The sequence below is a fragment of the Schistocerca gregaria genome, chromosome X (genome assembly GCF_023897955.1).
Source record: "Schistocerca gregaria isolate iqSchGreg1 chromosome X, iqSchGreg1.2, whole genome shotgun sequence".
Lineage (NCBI taxonomy): Eukaryota > Metazoa > Arthropoda > Insecta > Orthoptera > Acrididae > Schistocerca > Schistocerca gregaria.
In genome coordinates this window covers 753,960,018-753,981,017 of record NC_064931.1, presented here as the reverse complement: position 1 = coordinate 753,981,017, position 21,000 = coordinate 753,960,018, and the positions used below count along the sequence as shown (strand labels likewise).

The window sequence follows — 21,000 nt, the reverse complement described above, 5'->3', positions numbered from 1 at the left end:
CAAAATCCTGCACTGGCAACACTTGTGCAATTATGGACGGCAATAGAAGCAGCGTGGCTTAATACTTCTGCAGGGGACTTCCAACGACTTGTTGAGTCCATGCCACGTTGACTTGCTGCACTACTCCGGGCCAAAGGACGTCTGACACGCTGTTAGCATGTATCCCATGACTTTTTTCATTTCAACGTAATATGAGATAGCCTTCAATGGGACGTCCACCACACGACGATAAATGTTCCTCGATCAGCTGAATTGAATACTAACGTTTTTGCTAAATTTACCATCAAACACCAACAGAGTGGTGCATATTACACATTATAATTTACTTTTCTACTGGAAGTGTTTCATCTACATGAGATATATACACTGAAGAGCCAAAGAAACTGGTACACCTACCTAATATCGTGTAGGATACCTGGGAGCACGCAGAAGTGCCGCGACACGACGTGGCATTGAGTCGATTAATGTTGGAAGTAGTGCTGGAGGGAAATGACACCATGAATTCTTCAGGGCTGCCCATAAATCGGTAAGATTTCGAAGGGTGGAGATCTCTTCGAAACAGATCTTTGCAAGGCCAATGGAAGTGTTTAAACTCAGAAGAGTATTCCTGGAGCCACTCTGTTGCTATTCTGGACCCGTGGGGTGTCGCATTGTCCTTCTGAAATTGTCCAAGTTCGTTGGATTGCACAATGGACATGAATGGACGCAGGTGGTCAGACAGGATGCTTTCCTACGTGTCACCTATCAGAGTCTTATCTACACGTAGCAGGGAACCAATATCACTCAAACTACACACGCCCCACACCATTACAGAGCCTCCACCAGCGTGAACAGTCCCCTGATTGACACGCAGGGTCCATGGATTCATGAGGCTGTCTCCATACCCGTACACGTCCATCCGTCCGATACAATTTGAAACGTTGTTGTTGTTTGTAAAACATCATCATAGTCAAATCGTTAGTAATACACGAACCATTTTCAGGAGTGCTATGTAATTTACTAACGAAAATAGCCGACATGCTGTTAATTTATGACGAATGTCACCAAAATGCATAAAGGCCAACAGAAACGTATGCAGAAGGACACCCTGCCCAACTCGACCCAGTTTTATCAATAGCATTAAAAGAGTTCGCAAGACTGGAAGTTTTGCCCCAAGTAAACCTATGCAAATGCAGATTGGCATCAACAAAGCTGCTGAAGTTGCGGAAGCTGCTCCAATAAATCCACGTGCCAGTTTTCGTCAAATACAAAGAGAGAGTGGGATCAGCCAAAAAAGTGGTCTGCACGCTCTTCATGGACATGAATAACACTCATTCCTTATTTCTGTACATCAAGAGATACATGGCAATGATTTTCAACATCGTTTTGAATACTGTCAGTGAGTTCTCCAGTATGACAACGATTCTACATCTGCATCCATACTCTGTAAACGACGGTGAAATGCATGGTAAAAGGTACTTTCCATTGTACCAGTTACTAGAGATTCTTCCAGTTCCATTCACGTATGGGACGCAGGAAAAATGATTGTTTAAATGCCTCTGTGCGAGCCCGAATTAGTCTAATCTTATCCTCAAGATCCCTATGGGAGCGACACTTAGGGGATTTTAGTATTCCAAGATCATTTAAAGTTAGTTCTTGAAATTATCTAAATATGTCTTCCCAGGATAGACTTGCACTAGTCGAGCAGTATACCCGACAGGAGGCCGTAGCCACACGACATTTACATTTTTCTTTTTGTGTCTATCTTCAAGTGTCTGCCACTTCAGTTTCTTCAAAATCTCTGTGACACTATCCCATGGGTCAAACGAACGTGTGGAAATTCGTGCTAGCCGTTACTGTGTACTAGGACTATTGATAAAAACCGATATATCGATATTTTCCCAAAGATATCGATATACAGTGTGGTCCATTGATAGTGACCGGGCCAAATATCTCACGAAATAAGCATCAAACGAAAAAACTACAAAGAACAAAACTCATCTAGCATGAAGGGGGAAACCAGATGGCGTTATTGTTGGCCCGCTAGATGGCGCTGCCATAGGTCAAACGGATATCAACTGCTTTTTTAAAAAATAGTATCCCCCATTTTTTATTTCATATTCATGTAGTACCTAAAGAAAACTGAATGTTTTAGTTGGACCACTTTTTTAGCTTTGTTATAGATGGCGCTGTAATAGTCACAAACGTATCTATTGCACCCATACCATATTTCGATGCACCAGGAATTGCATGACGACGACTTTGAACGTCGTATACAGTTCTGCCACTGGGCACAAGAGATTTTTTGCACGCGTTCTATTTAGCGACGAAGCGTCATTCACCAACAGCGGTAACGTAAACCGGCATAATATGTACTATTGGGCAACAGAAAATCCACGATGGCTGCGACAAGTGGAACATCAGCGATCTTGGCGGATTAATGTATGGTGCAGCATTATAGGAGGAAGGATAATTGGCTCCCATTTTATCGAAGGCAATCTAAATGGTGCAATGTATGCTGATTTCCTACGTAATATTCTACCGATGTTACTACAAGATGTTTCAGTGCATGACAGAATGGCGACGTACTTCCAACATGATGGATGTCCGGCACATAGCTCGCGTGCGGTTGAAGCGGTATTGAATAGCATATTTCATGACAGGTGGATTGGTCGTCGAAGCACCATACCATGGCCCGCACGTTCACCGGATCTGACGTCCCCGGATTTCTTTCAGTGGGGAAAGTTGAAGGATATTTGCCATCGTGATCCGCCGACAACACCTGACAACATGCAACAGCGCATGGTCAATGCATGTGCGAACATTACAGAAAGCGAACTACTCGCTATTGAGAGGAATGTCGTTACACGTATTGCCAAATGCACTGAAGTTGACGGACATCATTTTGAGCATTTATTGCATTAATGTGGTATTTACAGGTAATCACGCTGTAACAGCATGCGTTTTCAGAAATGATAAGTTCACAAAGGTACATGTATCACATTGGAACAACCGAAATAAAATGTTCAAACGTACCTACGTTCTGTATTTTAATTTAAAAAACCTACCTGTTACCAACTGTTCGTCTAAAATTGTGAGCCGTATGTTTGTGACTATTACAGGGCCACCTGTCACAAAGCGAAAAAAGTGGTTCAACTAAAACATTCATATTTCTTTACGTACTACACGAATATGTAATGAAAAAATGTGGGTTCCTATTTTTAAAAAACGCAGTTGATATCCGTTTCACTTATGGCAGCGCCAGCTAGTGGGCCAACCATAGCGCCATCTGGTTTCCCCCTTCAAGCTAGGCAAGTTTCGTTCTATGTAGCTTTTTCGTTTGACGCTTATTTCGAGAGATATTTGGCCCGGTTACGATCAATGGACAACCCTGTATATTGGAGCAGTTCTCTCTTCCTATATATTGATAGATCGATGTAAAAGTAACAACATCGAGTGCCGATATTTTTATTTTACATAATTTTTTTTCATAATTTTCAGAATATATTTGAAGTTGTTCTTTTGGAATTGAAGTAGGACATAATTTTACTTTCTCAGTGTGAAGGAGTCTTACTACTTTTTGACCTTTCATCACATACAATCTTTCTCCTTGCTGGCTGAAGCAAGTATATATGGCTCATAAGGAGAACACCGATTACATTGAGGGGGCGGCGGTGTGAGTGGAAAAATAAGATTTCCGATGTGAAGAAACAACACACCAGTTGCGTTAAAAAGATTAATCGTTGCGTTCGGCGGAGACGCGTGAGTAGAAATGCTGACGGAGTTGGCCCTCGGCGCTACCAATAGAAACTGCAACGTTTAGTTTAACCACACAGTTTCGATACTACAGTTGTTATGTCGCTGGCGTTTGCAGAAATGAAAAAAAAGAAAACAGGGAAGTCGACATGAAGTGTTCCAGACAAATCCGATATGTGACGAAACCAAACGATGAACCCATTGGACACCTTTTATTGTGTCACTTACATGCCGTTACCATTCTTAGCAAAGTGACTATCGCCAAGTAAGAACTTGCATTGTTTTCTTTTCAATTCTTGCTCTAAGGGGGATAGGCAGACTGCTACCGTCTTGATTTACAGAATATCGAAAATAAATCAATACTTAAATAAGCAGATCTAAAACTGACAGTATATTTATAACGTGCAGCCGATTATACTTTTTCTGCCAATTTCTCAATACTTTTTTCGATATATCGAGAGCATAATGACTTTTTTTTAAATATCTAAATATTGGATTCCCAATATTTTTAAAAATATCAACAGTCCTACTGTGTACATTTAATGTCCCCTTTTTGTCCTATCCACTGCAGGTCCTGCACACTTGAGCAATGTACTGGGATGTATTGTACAAGTAATCTGTAAACCATCTGCTTTGTAGACTGATTGCTAGTATTCTACCAATAAATCGATGCGTGCCACATGCTTTAAGTACGACTGAGGCTATGTGATCTTTCCATTTCACATCCCTACAGAGTGTCTACCCAGGAATTTGTATGATATGACCAATTTCAGCTGTGACTCGTTAATAATGTAATCCCAGGACACAACTTTTTTGTTTTCAGAAGTGCACAATATTACATTTTTGAACGTTTAAAGCAAGTTCTCAATCTTTGCACCATTTTGAAATCTTATCAAGATCTCACTGAATATTTTTCTGACAGTACTTCATTATAGGTGAACCGTTTATCTGTGAGAAGTCTGATGTTACTAGTAACTTTGTCTGCAAGGTTAAAAATATACAATGCAAGGGTCCCAATACATTTCCCTGGGACACACCCAGAGTTACTTCTACACCTGTCGATGACTATCCGTCAAAGTTAACTTACTGCGTCCTCCCTATAAAGCTATCCACATCCAGTAAAAAAATTTCACTTGTTGTACCGTACAGTCTTACTTCCGATAGTAGGGTGGGTGTGGTACTGAGTCGCAGGCGGAAATAGAGGAATACTCCATCTACCTGACTGCCTTGAACCATGGCTTTCTGGATTTCAGCATCTCAAGGCAGAAAAGTGCGAGTTGGGTTTCACATGATCTGAGTTGTCGGAATCTCTGCTGGTTGGAATGGAGGAGGCCATTCTGTTCTAGATACCTCTTTACGTTTAAGAATATGTCGTAAGATTCTACAATTAATAGCTTTCAAGCATAGTGCACAGTAGTTTTCTACATCACTTCTGCTACCCTTCTTGTAGACGCGTGTAACTTTTACTTTCATCGAAATACTGGACCAAGTTTTTCGTTCTAGAGTAGAAAATAATTAAAATAGAGGCTAACCTAGCCACGAATTCATCATAGACTCTGATACTGATTCCATCAGACCCTGGCGCTTTCTTTAATTTTACCAATTTCAGCCCACGCCCGGGTTCCTGGGTTCGATTCCCGGTGGGGTCAAGGATTTTCTCTGCCTCGTGATGACTGGGTGTTGTGTTATGTCCTTAGGTTAGTTAGGTTTAAGTAGTTCTAAGTTATAGGGGACTGATGACCTTAGATGTTAAGCCCCCTAGTGCTCAGAGCCATTTGAACAATTTTTGAACCAATTTCAGCTGTTCTCAACACCACCGACATATCTGCATCATACTACGCTAGTCACCTCATGGTGTGTCCTAGGATACTTCTGGTACCACTAACAGACCCCTAGTACCATGTTCCACTTTCAAATGGCGCCTGGGAAGAATGGTTTTCGGTAAGCCTCCGTATCTGCTCTAATTTCTGGAATTTTCTCGTCGTGGTCATTCCACAGGATATATGTGAGAGGAAGCAATATGTTTTCCTGCTCGTCACTGAAAGTACTCTCTAGAAATTTCAATGGTAAATTTCTCTGTGATTCACAACGCCTCTCTTCTAGAATCTTCTCCTGGAGTTTGTTGAGCATCTCTGTAATGCTTTCGCGACTAAATGAACCAGTGACGAAACATACCACTCACGGTTCGATCTTCTCTATCTCTCCTATCTGCCCTACATGGTAAGCGTCCCAGACTGATGAACAATACTCAAGAATGGGTCTAACATGCTCCTCTTAGGCCATCCCCCTCGTGGATGAGTTACATTTCCTTAAGATACTTCCTATGAACCTCAATATGTCATATGCTTTTCCTACTATTTGTTTTATGTGGCCATTTCACTCCGGACTGTCGTCCCTAGATATTTTACAGCATATACTGTTTCCAGCAATTTGTCAGCAATAGTTTAGTTGTACAATAATGCATTATTTTTGTGTGTATGCACGATATGTTAAACTTATTTACGTTCAGAGCCGACTGCTAGAGCCCACACCATTCATCAGTCTTCAGTAGGTCTTTCTGCAAATCGACATTGTCTTCTTGCTTTGCTACTTTATTATAGCCAACAGCGTCATCTGTAAACGGTCTTAAAGAGCTTACATCGCATTCTACTACATCATTTATATACACTGTAAACAGTAACGGTCCTATCACACTTCCTTGGTATGCTCCGGAGATTACCTTTACATCTGAAGATTTTGTTCAATTAAGAGCGAGCCTTCCTGGAGTCAAGGAATACGGCAGCAACCCGGGCGTCGTCGTCTAAAGCTGTATTGATCTCATGGAGGAACAAGGTGAACTCAGTTTCACAAGATCTCTGTTTGTAGAATCCATGTCGATTTCTATAGAAGAGGTTTTCGTTCTCCAAAAACTTCATATTTCTTGATCTTAAAATATGTTCCAAAACTGTACAACAGATTGACATCAACAGGTACAGGCTTATAATTATGTGCATCTGTCCTACGGACCTTCTTGAAAACTGGAATGATCTGTTCTTTTTTCCAGTCAATAGGTACCCTTCGTTGTTCCAGAGAACTTCGATAAACTGCTACTACAAAGGGAATAAGTTCTGTCACGTAATCTCTGGAGAATCTTGTAGGGATCTCATCTGGTCCTGATGACCTTCCACTACTAATCGATTATGCTGCCTTTCTATTCCGCTATCGGCTATCTCAATATGTGCCATTTCGAGGTTCCTACGATGATTGAATGGGGGAATTCTGTTATGATCTTCCGCATTGAAACAAATTCGGAAGACCGAATTCAGTGTCCTCTCTTTTATCATCCGTTTCGGTGCCAGTATGGTCGTTGAGTAAATTATTAGATGATTTTGAACCGCATACTGATTTGACATAAGACCAAAAACCTCTTCGGGTTTCTAGTCAGGTCAGTTGACAAAATTTTACTTTCAAAGTCATTGAGCGCTTCTCTCATTGAGCTCCTTATATTGATTAATATCTGTATCACTTATCTTTGCAGTGATCCGAGAGTTAAATTGTAGCAATAACCTGGAGTTTCGCTTGTAAAGGAACATCTGAAAATCGAGTTCAGCATACCTGTTTTTGCGTTGCCACCCTCAATTTCAGTCTGTGTCTCGTCCATGAGTGTCTGAACACTAACTTTTGTGTCACTAATAGGTTTTACATATGAACAGAATTCCTTTGGTTTTGTGAGAGATCCTTTGATAATATTCTGCCTAACCAGTCGAAGGTTTCACCATTGTCCTCTTGATAGCCAAACTAGTTTCATTCAGCTCTCATTTCTCTAGCCCTACACTTTGTTTTATACCTACTGTGCTGTCGTCTGTTTCTTTAGAAGTTTCTGCACAGAGACTACATATCATAAAGACTCTCTCCCATCATGAATGGTTCTACTAGTTAAATACCTAACAAGTGCATGGTCAACTATTTTTCTAAACCTGAGCAGCAGTTCTTCCACTTGTTCCTCTCCAGAGTTAAGTGTTGCGAGTTCCTTACTGACAAGTGACACTACTTCCCCTTTACCTAATTTGTAGGAAACATAAACCATTCTACATGTTTTAGTTACCATTTGTTCTTTTGTAATCATTGTTGCTACAACTGTCTCATAGCCACTGATACCAGTATCTATCTCGATGTCCTCAAAGTGATCATGTCTACTATTTGCTGTTAGATCCTACATACTTCCATCATGGATGGACTTCTGAAGAATCTGTTGTTGGTAGTTTCCAGAAAACACATATTTAGTAGTGTTTCGCCGTACGTCGTGTCACGCCAACTACCTACAAAACTGTAATTTTCCCATTTGATTATTGGATCATCTACTCCAATTACATTAGATTAGATTAGATTAGTTTTTCGTTCCATAGATCCGTGCTGAGGAGATCCTCATGGATGTGGAACATGTCAATAATTTTTTTAAGCTGAGATAACAATACTAATAGTATGACAATACTAATAATATGAATATATACAATACATCATTTCTTTCTATTAAAAAAATTCATCAGTGGAGTAGAAGGAATTGGCCACTAATTAGTCTTTCAGGCGCCGTTTAAACTGATCTTTATTTGTAACTAAATTTTTTTTATGTTTGCTAGCAAATTTTATGTTTGCTGGCAAATGATGACAGTGTTGTTGTTGTCTTTAGTTCAAAGACTTGTTTGAGGCAGCTCTACATGCTGCTCTATCCAGTGTACGCCTGTTTATCTCTGTATAAATACTGAAACCTACATCCTTCTGAATCTGCTTACTGTATTCATCTCTTGGTCTTCCCCTACGATTTTTAGCCCCCACACTCCCTTCCAATATTGCATTGTTGATCCCTCGATGTCTCAGAATGTGTCTCATCAACTGATCCATTTTTCTAGTCAGGTTGTGTCACATATTTCATTTTTCCTCAGTTCTACTTAGTGCACCCTCATTAGTTACATGATCTACTCCCCTACTCTTCAGAGTTCTTCTGTACCAACACATATTAAAGACTTGTATTCTCTTCTTAACTAAACTGTTTATCATTCGTTTTTCATTTCCATGCATGCATGCGCCTCAAACAAGTACTTTCAGAAAGTCTGCCTAACACTTGAATGTACATCTGATATAACAAATTTCTCTTCTTCAGAAACACTTTTCTTTCAATCGCCAGTCTACATTTAATATCCTCTCTATTTCAACTATCACCATTTATTCTGTGCCCAAATAACGAAACTCATCTACTACTTTTAGTGTATCGTTTCCTAATCTAATTCCCTCAGCATCACGTGATGTAATCGACTACATCCCATTATCCTTGTTTTGCTTCTGCTGATGTTCATCTTGTATCTGCCTTTCAAGATACTCTCCATTCGGTTCTTCCACTCTTCCAAGACCTTTGCTGCCTCTGACAGAATTACATTATCACTGGTAAACCTCAAAGTTTTTATTTCTTCTCCATGAATTCCTGCTCTCAGTATTTGTTGCTCAGTGCTCAATGTGCAGACTTAATAACACTGGTGATAAGCTGAAATTCTGCCTCACTACCTTTTCAACTCGCTTTCATGCCCTTTGCCTCTTATAACTTCCGCCTGGTTACTGTACAAACTCTAAATAGCCTTTCGCTCCCTGTATTTTTCCCCGGCCACCTTCAGAATTTCGAAGCATGTATACAAGTCAACATTTTCAAATCTTTAAACGAAGGTTTGCCTTTCCTTAACCTATCTTCTAAGGTATATTTTAGTGTCAGTATTGCCTTGCGTGTTCCTACATTTCTCCAGAAACCAAAAGATTTCCTAAGGGTTGGCTTCTACCAGTTTTTCCATTCTTCTATGAGGCGCTTGTGTTAGTATTTTGCAGCCATGACTTACTGAACCGATAGTTCGGCATTGATGACAGTATTATTTGGGAGTTTACATACCAGTGAACTGAGTTTTTCATTAACATCTGGATCTGAATCTGGTAGTCGGCAGAAGGATCTAATTATATGTTTATCATTATCTTTGCTCCCGAGTCTTGCCCACACAATATCACATGCATTTTCGGATTCTGTTTCAGTGCATTTGAGTCTCCTGAGTTTCTTGTGTACTTCCACACATACACCATCTCCATTTACCATTAGCCTACCATTTTGATATTCGTTTAAATTGGTTTTAACCAGCTTTCTGTACCTAGTTTAATGTGAGCCCCAGAGCTTTTTAGGAGCACTGGGGCATTTTTGTGAATGATTCAGCAGTTAATCATTAGGATTTTGGTACTCTCGCCTAAAGTGCTATTTATTTGGATCTTATACTGACGTAGAGCAGCACCTACCATTAAAAAAAATAACTGTGTGCACCTTACACACACTACTTACTTACCTGAATGGCAGCCTCTGATTTGTAGTTGTGGAGGAAGAATTTTTTATTGATCAGGCGACATTCACAAGTGAATGTCAATTTGAGAAAGATGCACTATTTGTGAATGGAAAACCTTTGCTGACTTCATCAGGTGATCAATCAACATCACTGAGGCATAGTCAGACAGCACATGACTGGCACTTATTTTGTGGATGGCACACTGGATAGGGAAAAGCACACACATTTTTTTAGATAACTAATTTATCTCTCTTTTCAGTAAATATGATGCTGAGAACTCATCAAATGATATGGTTCCAGCATGATTGATAATTTGTCCATAATTCTTCAGTAGTTAGAGATGAATAGACTGCTTTCTTCCCAACCAGTGTGTGGGAAGAAACAGTCCTATTCAGAGGTATTCACCATGGTCACCTGACCTGACACTGAAAGATTTCTTCCTCTCAGGTCACATAAAACATTTGAACTACAAGGAGGCTCCAACGACTACAGAGGAGATGGGAGAGAGAATTACTGCTGCATGTAAAGCGATTACTCCAGATATGTTGATAGAAATAAGTTCATCATTGATGTAGCCTGTATGAATGAATAGTGCTGCAAATGGTTCTCACTTTGAATACACTACTGGCATTTAGAAATAAACGCCTACAGAAATGTGGCAGCAAATATTGTTGTTGCAGTTTTTTGGTCAACATCTTCAGCTCATCCATTTAATTTATTATTTTAAATTAAGAGTTTTACTGATGCACAAATGACATAGCATATAAAAAAACAGAAACATAATTTTAATTTATTTTGAAATTATAAATTTCACACTACAGATTCTAATAACTTCGATACTAAAAAACATTCCTTTGGGAATATCATATGTTTTCACATATGTTTGATTCTTTTTTCAACACTGTATAAGGCAAAATAGTTGACTGACTTGTCTTTGTGTCAGTGGAGTGACCTTTTAGCTGTATAAAAAATTCTTTGGTACAAAACACGTTTAAACCTTTGTAAAATTCAATGCACAGGCTTAAAATTGTGTCTTAAAACGGCAGGGCAACTTTCCTTGCAGAGTGATGTAAACTTTCAGCTGACAGGCCATTCAGCAGCTCCAACAACAACATAAACATCTTTGTATTCAGTATATGTTTATTCTCTGACTTTCTGCTAGCTCTACAAAAAAGTTATATCACTGAATGTGTCTCATCGAAATATGCTATTCTGGCAACAAAAAATGTCATATTTCTATTGAAAAATGATGCTTGTATCTCATTTTAATGGAGTTATGAGAATGCAAATGTGTTTGTTCTGTGGGTCTCTGGTCACACTGTTCACCTAAATGAAAACAGATTACAGATATCTTTAATATGTCAAAATCAATTCGAAATGAAAAAGATAAGCTGTATTCTTTTAGGTCTTTTAACATTTTTGTTCTCCAATGAATGGGGAGTTGGCTCGGAATAATGTGCTGGCTTCAGAGCAGGGAGATTAGCTATAGACCATGTATTTTGTTTCTAATAAATAACTGAAAAACATTAGAAATCAGCCTCTTTACTTAGTATTTATAGATGCAGAAAAATCGTATGATAATACACCTTTGTGTGGATTGTAAAAAGCTATCATATAATATTAATCTTATGATAAGTAAAGTAGCTCAAGATTTAAAGCTAAAAAGAGATAATGTGAGAGCTGCAACCTGTCACCGACTTTATAAAATGTATGTCGTAGACAAAACCAGTTTTTACTTACAATACATTTTCTCTAATTGAAACTATTTTATACTGAATGCTTTCATTACAATTAGAATTTCCTAGCTATATTTAGAATTTACTGTTATACATGTTTGAAGTTTTGATAAAATTAGTTTTAACTCTGAAGATTAGTTAAAAATAGTTTTAGCCACAGAAGCTTGTTTGGGGGAAATAATTCAAGCAAAAGCAATAAATTTTGAACTGGGGTTAAAAAATACATTTGGGTTGTGTAGTATGGTATAATCATGCACTAAACGAATATTTTCAAAGAACTTTGCAGATATATTGACAGTATTAATTAAAAAGGTCATGTAAATAATAATGTTGAATCAATTTAATACTCTCTACTGTATCTGTGAGGATTTTTTGAACTATTGTGCTTCTTCAGTTTCATCCACAAATTTACCGTAAGTTTTTAATGTCATCACATTGTAGTGGTTTCCTTTTTTCTGTTCACCAATTTGTAATGTTATTTTTTTTAATTCTTCTTTCCATTGCATTTCTTGATTTAGTTCTGCCATGAGAAATTCATATGAGTTGATCTACATGTGCTTAGCAGCATACTAACTGAGTATGTGTGCACAGGTGGGTATCATGAGACCAAGTCAACTAGTCAGAGTCAGAAAACTCTTCTCAGTTGATCAGAAAGAGCCTTGTCTAAGCTAAATGAACGTTGACCTGGGTCAAAACAAATCTGAATAATTCTGTCAAAACACATTTTGTTTAGTTGAAACAAAGTTTAAATGGCATTTATTTTGCACCAGCAGTAAATTCTAGTTGCAAATATGGTACTTAGTATAATCTAGTTTTAACTAGTAAGTACATGTTCTAACTGAAAACTGGTTTTCACAGTAACATATGTACAGGCAAATCGTTGGAAAATTAGAAGGAATCCCAATAAATGACAATACTACATATTCATTACTGTTTGTGCTTAATGATACACAATGTAAGCTCAGCTCTACTCAGTTATTGTAGAACCTTAATCATTTTTCGTTTTGAAATATCTTTCCTCTCTTGTGGAAGAACACTCAATGTAAAAATTGTCCATGTCCTCATGGAACATTTACAATGTGTCACGAAAACAAGGCCAAATATTAAAGACTCCACAAACGCAGAAACACAAGATTCAGCACTCCTGCATTGAGAACCTGTTGAAAAAAGGTCTGCTAGCAGACGACGACACAATTCTTCCCGCTACTTTCAACGTCAAAACTTTCCTCTCGAGAAAGCTTGATCTTGACATCCTGTTCCATCGGTTCCTGTTCCGTTCCGTTGATAGCCTATGTAAACGCCACTATTTGAAATGCATTGAAGAATGTTCTGACTTACTGGTCTAACTCAGTCTTTTTCATTCCGTCCCGTCAATTATGAATCGACGTTTTTTTCCCAACGTGTCCTTACACTACGGTCGGAAGAAGCAAACCACACAGTAATAATTGAAATTTTAAGCCTTTCTAAAAGGAAGTGGTAATACTCTCCCATTCCAATGTAGTCAGTGTGTTGCCACATATTTACAAATAATTGTAATATTTGTGTAAATCTATTGACACATGACATTAGTGGACCCCGTCCTTCATAACACAATAGGTTTTCTTCACATTATTAATATGATACTCTGTAGCACATTGAAGTGCACTACATTATCTCGATTTTAAGCTTTATTTTATGACTTTTTTAAAATTAGCATTATATTTTGGTGCTTCAACTCTCTTTTGTATTTTACCTACATTTTCCTACCTACTTTTGGAGAAATAAAAGAGATGACATTTTATTAAATAAGTGACGTCATAATTTCAGTTCTTTTTCACGCTGCCACATGCATATGCAAAAGAATTCAGCCCCCCTTTGGATCACCCAGTGGTACGTGTTAACGATCTTTGGCGTCGACACAGGTTCTTCCTGTTTCGTCTTGTACTGCGAAGCTCTTTGGTGTGTACTGTTGGAAGTTTTGTTTGTTTACAACCGAAGAAAAACATTCTCACAAACATGCCGACTTATGAAATGCCATTATTAATTAAAACACTTAGTCGGGTAAGAACTTTATTTCTCAGATAAGGAAAAGGTAAAACTGGTGAATTGACAGTGTTAATCTGCAAATTACGGAACTACTGTAATTTGTATATAATGTAATTTGTGTAAGCGAGTCTTTTTCACGGTAAAAAAAAAAAAATAAAAAAAAAGGCCTGTGTAAAGTGTTAAACAACCGCATCAAACAACAGCCAGTCTTTCTGTTCGCTATCATTGCTCCAGTTGTCGCTCTAGCCCCATTTTCAGGGTATGATTAGGAGAGATGAGACAAAAAACTAGACACCGGTAACATTCTGGCTTTTGCCTATGTTGTTTAGAAGTTTGACATTAATGTCAAATGTGAATGGATTGTAATACAATAGATACAATACAGAATGTGGACAACCATTAAGTGTAAATGATTGAATCCTCTGGTGTATTTTAAAATTAGCAGTTCAGTATGTTTCTGAGTGACAGTAATTTCATTCAGACCACATTCATTTTGCCCTCACCTGCTGCATGTCTCGCCCATAGACATTGCCAAATTACTCTGAAATGATAAATATCTGTAACATCAATAGCATATCATAAAATTACTGTAGCGCTACTAAGGAGGAAGTGTGCTGACACATAAAAGCTGAGCCATTTTGCTGTAATACATTTCACAAGATGAGCTTACAAAAGAATCAATGGTGATTTCATTTTATTTACTGCCTGCAATATAGCCTTTGTCTCTCAAGTGTGTAACTTGTCTTTGTGTGTGCACTAATCACAGAGATTATTGCTGAGCCTTGCAGACAAGCCTTGTAACAACCACAGTGCAAAATCACTTGGAAACTTTCAATTGGAAGGTTAGTCAGCATGCTGGGAAAGGGAAGGTGAACAGTGTTAAAAGAAATGTCTTCATGAAGATGAAGGAGCCATAAAAAATGTGAAAAAGAAAGTCAGATATATGAGATTTGTTTATAGTATGACATTATTGGCTCAAATTGAAATGACATTTAGTAGAAATTGGAGAACAAATTTTTCTGAATGCAAGTTATTAAAAGATTAATGTGGTGGGAAAAAGATAAGTGTGAGAAGTTGTTTGTAATGCAGAATGCGCGGTAACAAAGATGCAAAGAATAAAGACACTGATTGTATTTGCAGAGTCCTTAAAATCTAGAAAATAAAATATTCTGTGGAGCATTGAATAAGCAGACAAGATAAAGTGGCTTGTATCATAATATGGTGCTAAAGTGTAACAACTATAAAGATATCAAGAGCGGTTGTTTTGAGGCCTTTGAAGTATGGACCCAGAGGAGAATTAGCTGGAAATAAAAATTAAGACATAAGTGTAAATGTGGAAAGGAAATTACTAAGGACCACCAAGGCTGAGGAAATAAATTATTCAATGAGAACAGACTGTATATGGTCAGTGCTCATGAAGAACTTGTGGGGAAAAAAAAGTATATGATTGTGTCTCCTGTCCGTGTGACGAAACACTAAATGATTTATACAAGGAACAGGATAGACTGCTACTCACCATAAAGATGACCTGTTGAGTTGCAGACAGGCACCAAGGAAAGACATACACATGCAGCTGTCAGCCAAGAGAGAGAGTGTGTGTGTGTGTGTTTGTGTGAGAGATGGGGGGAGGGGGGTGCTTGCTTGTGTAAATCTGTGTATGTTTTCTTTTCTGAGGAAGGCTTTGGCCGATAGCTCCATGTGTATCAGTGTTTTCATTCCACCTGTCTACAACTCAACTCATTGTCTTTACGGTGAGTAGCAATTTGTCCTGTTCCATATATTGTTATTCCAACCTGGAGTTTCCATTGTTTGACACTCAAAGATTTGAAAGTCTTCAGAAATTGTTACAGCCTATTTAAAAATGTTTAAGGAAGAAGAGACAAGGTTTCTGTAAGATTTCTGTTATCACAATTTTTTCCTTGTTTCATTCTTATTTTCTCTCAGCACAGCTATTGTCAGTGAGAAATATCAAATAATTTGTATTAATTATTTGGATAGTTATGGTAGACTTCTGTGTTCTTGTGCTGTGCTTCTCACTCTGAGGCACTACTTTTGAATATTAAATGTATTGTTCTTCATTTCAGCCAGAAACATTTGTTGTGCTGAAACGTGCAAGTCAAACTATATTTGATAAAGGTGGTGTCATACGAAAGATTGAAAATCTTGGGACACGCCAGTTACCTTTCAAAATTAGAAAGCATGGTCTTGTTGAGAAAAAAGCCAGGTAATGTTACTTTTCAATTTTTCATCCTGACTGTTAATGTAAACTAAATGCTTTATATTGAGAATTTCTGTGCTGCCTCATATGTCTACACAAGGTGTATTTTATAACAGAGTCTGTCATATGATAACATTGACAAATGTACTTTTGGCATAAACAATTTGTAGGAAGCAAAATTTGGAACTAAACTTTATGTCCAAACACTTTCCATTCTGACTTTTTTGCTGTAACATCTCAGTAGTATCCAAAGAGCTGTGAACTTCATTGTCACATGTTCCATACACATTTCTCTGTTTACTTAAAAGCTTCATCGGCATTTTATTTTATATAAGCTTTCTCCAGTGTTAGAGGTATCATAGCACAGCACATTAATGATTTGGTCTAGGTTGAGATGAAAGACTGAGCTGTAGCAGAAACCAGTGTCTTGGTTAGGTTGGCATGTGACAGTTTTGTTAATGTCAGAAGGTAACATCTTGGTTCTGAGTTCGTGAACCTACAGTTGTCGATGTGAAAACTTGATTGTGGGGACAGACTAATCTGTAGTGCAGCCAGTGGCCCGTATTAGCTTGAAAGCAGGTAATTTGGTTTACATTATTCACTGTGTTGTTGTGTGCAGAGTTCTGCGAAGTTGTATCAAAAGACTTAGGTTGTTATGTTAAGTAGTTAATATATCTCCTCTTGTGATCAAAATGAGAACAAATTGTTACATCATTGGTTACACAAATCAGCTGCTACAACATTGTTACTCGCAACAGACACTACCAACTTACACTTCAAGCTGAGAACATGGATGGCACCATATAAAGTATTACAATTTTCTCTTTACCACACTGATAATTGGTGCAGAGAAGTTGATGTTTACATTCTTTCTTCTCAGGGCAAACAGTAATAATGGCTGTGATGATCCATCCACTGTTATGCAATTGCCCTTACTCTGGGAGTGTTTTATAGTACTCACATGATGCCAGAATTTGGTGATTATTTGGTTCTTAGGTCAGGAATATGATCCATACTATTTCAGTGTTACTTTACAGTATTAACCAAAGTGTAAATACTTTTGAATTAAAGAACTTGTAGAATGTAAATACTTTTGTATTAAAGAACGTGTAACATTCTTGTTTGCCCTGTCATGGTTTTTATGTTGTTTATAAAATAGAAAGAAACTTCCACATGGGAAAAATGCCTTTACAAATGTCTGCTTGTGTCTGTGTATGTGCGGATGGATATGTGTGTGTGTGCGCGCGAGTGTACACCTGTCCTTTTCCCCTCTAGGGTAAGTCTTTCCTCTCCCGGGATTGGAATGACTTCTTACCCTCTCCCTTAAAACCCACATCCTTTCGTCTTTCCCTCTCCTTCCCGCTTTCCTGAAGAAGCAACCATCGGTTGCGAAAGTTAGAAATTTTGTTTGTGTGTTATTTTATTGTGCCTGTCTTCCAGCACTTTCCCACTTGGTAAGTCTTGGAGTCTTTGTTTTAATATATTTTTATGTTGTTTCTCCCATCCAATTAGATGAGTACTTCCCGGTTCCTCTTTTTGACATTATCAGGTATCGCAGTACCACCTATCAGCATGTGTAAGCTTTCCTCCTCCTCTGCCTCTCAGATGATGTAGAAATCAATAATGAATAAGTTTGGGGAGGAATGCTGTCAGCGTATCTAATACTCAAATATGAAACCACATGTGATGGCAAAATTTTACCTAAAAGTTTTACCTATCTGGTATTGAGCTGCCTGGTATTCAGCAATTTTGTGTTCTAACTGTTCTTGTGTTCTCTCAAGTAAGCACACAGAAAATTTTGATTGCCCTATACCATTCCTGGGGCAGTGAATGGAGAAGTGAACATTTCCAGTTGGCAGAAAATTTTTCTGTTTGCCAGAAGGTTGTGATTATTTATGTAAGTATTTGTGAAGATTTTCTTCCAAGGTTTTATGTTAGTTCTGCAATGATGCTGTCTTCACCAGATATCCTATTGTTTCTTCATTTAGGCATATGTTTGTGGATCTCGTCACATATTGGTGAGAGTGATTCTGGGTGAGTGGAGGCACAGTCTTGCATTGGGAATCTTGTTTCAGTTTCAGGAGAGTTAAGGAGATCAGAGAAATAATGTACCTGTTCCTGACAATACTCTTGATTAGTTAATGCGAGTTTTCCATCTTGTTTTCTGAAACGTGAGTTTTGAGATGTGTACCCTCAGACTTCCCTTGTGAAAGTTGTGTAGAATTTTCTTACACTGTGTTTGCAGAAGTTTTCTTCTATAGCATCCAATTGTTTCTTCATATACTTTCTATTGATTTCCCTAATGAGGTTTGCATCGTGTTTTCTGTACTCGTTAAAACGATATATGCTTTCAGGAGATATTTTATTGTTGTATTCCTGGAATGCTTGTTTGCATCTTTTTGCATTTTGTGTGATCTTTGTATAGAATTCTTCCCATGTGTGGTTGTCATATTTTCCATTCCTGCTTTTTGTTGGATTCTATGATCTTTTTTGTGTCAAACTTCTCTATGTGGGTTCTTTTCTGAAGGATTTTCTTTGGTGAGAATTTGATTTTGATTCAAGTGAGGTAGTGGTTTGAATCAACATTCACACCTCTGTGAACTCAAATGTCATGGATCTCTTTCTCGACTGGGTATGAAATCATTACATGGTCTATTTGGTACACACACACACACACACACACACAGTGTGTCTCTCTCCTAAGAGTCACCTGACACATTTACTCTGGTGTCTCACAGATATTCACAGTTTTGTTTTTACAACATGTAGCTGGTGTCAGCCAATACAAGTATGCTCATCATGTCTTTCGAGCACCGCCCAGCATCGATGGACAGTGTCAAATTGTTCCTCATTGCAAACAAAATGATATTTACTCAGAAAGTGGAATTTTATATGCCCATTCAACAGAGCAGTCTCAAAGTTGTCTAGTGTGATATCTTTTTTACTAGTATAAGTTAACAGGACAGTAAAATGCAGAATGCCGAGTATTCGTGCAGTGACAAGCACCGCCCTGACCCACACTGACTGCTACCACCATGTAGAAATGCGCTACTCAGTCTCTGCAGTAGTACTGATTATTCTTTGTGTTTTAGTGTTCCTGTTAATATACATCAGTGAAAAAAATATTCCACTAGACTAATCTGATTTAGAAATCACTTTGTTTGAAACGGGGAACAAGCAGACACATTCTGTCAGCATTGAGCGTCATATGAAAGACATGATGAGTAGAATTTGTTTGGGCTGACATCAGCTACATGTTGCAAAAGTGAAATTGTAGTATCTGACAAAACACCAGAGAAAATACACCTAAAAACTCATAGGGGAGACACTCAGTATATATATAAACTCATAGGGGAGACACTCAGTATATATATAGAAGAGTCATGCACCGTTGACGTACTGGTGTAATACATGAAAGAATTGTAATTGTGAATGAAAAGCACAATGTTATGTGTGTTCTACAGTATTAATTTATTTTGTTAATTGCGTCTCAGGTCACAGAGACCATCATCAAATTTTAACTGACTGTTGTTCTGAGAAATGGTACAATATTCATGACCAACATTGATAAAAATGTTACACATGAAGAGTGCGGTACAAACAAAGAGTAAATTTAATCTTTGACAGTGCAGTGGTAATACAGTTAAAATTATTAAAGTTAAAATGAACAAACCAGAAAAACATTAACACTAAACTCAAAAACTGATATCAAAAACATCACGTGACCTACATTGCTACAACATAGTCCATGATGCCAAGAAACCATGGCTTATTTCAAAAACTAGTGTTGTAGACTTCGCTTGACCTATGTGCATAGAGCATACTACACAGTACATAAAAACCCATTATTCGCTGCACTGACTGCTGTTGTAAAAAATCTCAGTTAACTAAAATGTCTAGAACAAATTCCATGATACCAAAACCTAAAATTGCATATCAATAATGCAACTCACAAATTCATAAAAAATTCCATTTACATCACTATACACTTAAAATACAGTCATGCACATAAATTAAACACACACACCATACCTACTCTTAAAAAAATTACACTGGGCAAATTTTTTCATTGGTGGCCATATCATCACCCACTGTGGCATGCGATGACCTAGTAGTGAATTTCCACACTACATACATAACTATTAACAAATTCAAAGCAAAAATTAAATCTCTGACCATTAACATGCCGAACTAACAGTTCCAAAGCCAAAAACAAATCTGTGGCCAGTAACTACCCACACTTCAATAACTCATTCACAAAGCTCAAAAGTCCCAATTTCATTATGAAGCAGAGAAATAATATACAATGCTTGGCAAACAACTCCCCATCTCTCCTACACACTGGCAACACTCAAAAGCAACTTCGATTCATCGACATTCTACACTAGAGGATGCCACTACAAACAGCAAAATGTCACCCCCAAACCATCCATTTCAAATACAGTGCATGGCCATGATGTCACATAACACAGCGCATTTAAAAGTCAAAGCCAGTGACCTGTGCTGCATATTTCAGTTGACCCAATAAAATTAGACAAGAGCACTGAACAATAACTCAAAGAGGTATTACATATAGGAGGTGATACAGAAACAGAACAAAATATAGAATTGACAGTTGTAACAACAGAATATGTATGGACAATCATAATAAAATAAATTTAGTACTTGACAAGAGTATTAAAAAATAGCTTGAACATGTATTACACATGGAAAGTGATACAGAAACATATTAAAAGATGGAGTCAGTAGTTATAAAAACAGAATAAATGGAGCACATGGGCAGTCACAATAACATAAATAAAAAATACAGGGAAATGGAAGGATGGAAAGGAACAGACAGTGTGGGAAGCATTGGAAAACTGTGAGGATTAAGTTAAGTTTAGAAGAGGGGGTTGTATTGGAGCTGTGTTTGGTCATGTGATATTAAATCAGGACTATGGGC

The 21,000-nt window shown here is 37.8% G+C and overlaps 1 protein-coding gene across 3 annotated transcripts in view; it reads left to right on the top strand.

Annotated features, from left to right (window-relative positions):
- The first annotated feature begins 13,725 nt into the window (after positions 1-13,725).
- The window catches only part of LOC126298884 (probable 28S ribosomal protein S6, mitochondrial), a 45,637-nt gene continuing 38,362 nt past the window's right edge, over positions 13,726-21,000 (top strand). For 2 of the 3 annotated variants that reach the window (XR_007552691.1, XM_049990418.1), the window contains exons 1-2: positions 13,742-13,855; positions 15,925-16,064. Coding sequence is in view for 2 of the 3 variants with exons in the window: in XM_049990418.1 (XP_049846375.1) it covers positions 13,811-13,855; positions 15,925-16,064 (185 nt within the window). In the remaining variant the exon portion in view is untranslated. Of the gene's footprint in view, positions 13,856-15,924; positions 16,065-21,000 lie in introns of all 3 variants that reach the window. The other variant, XM_049990417.1, reaches the window with a different exon arrangement.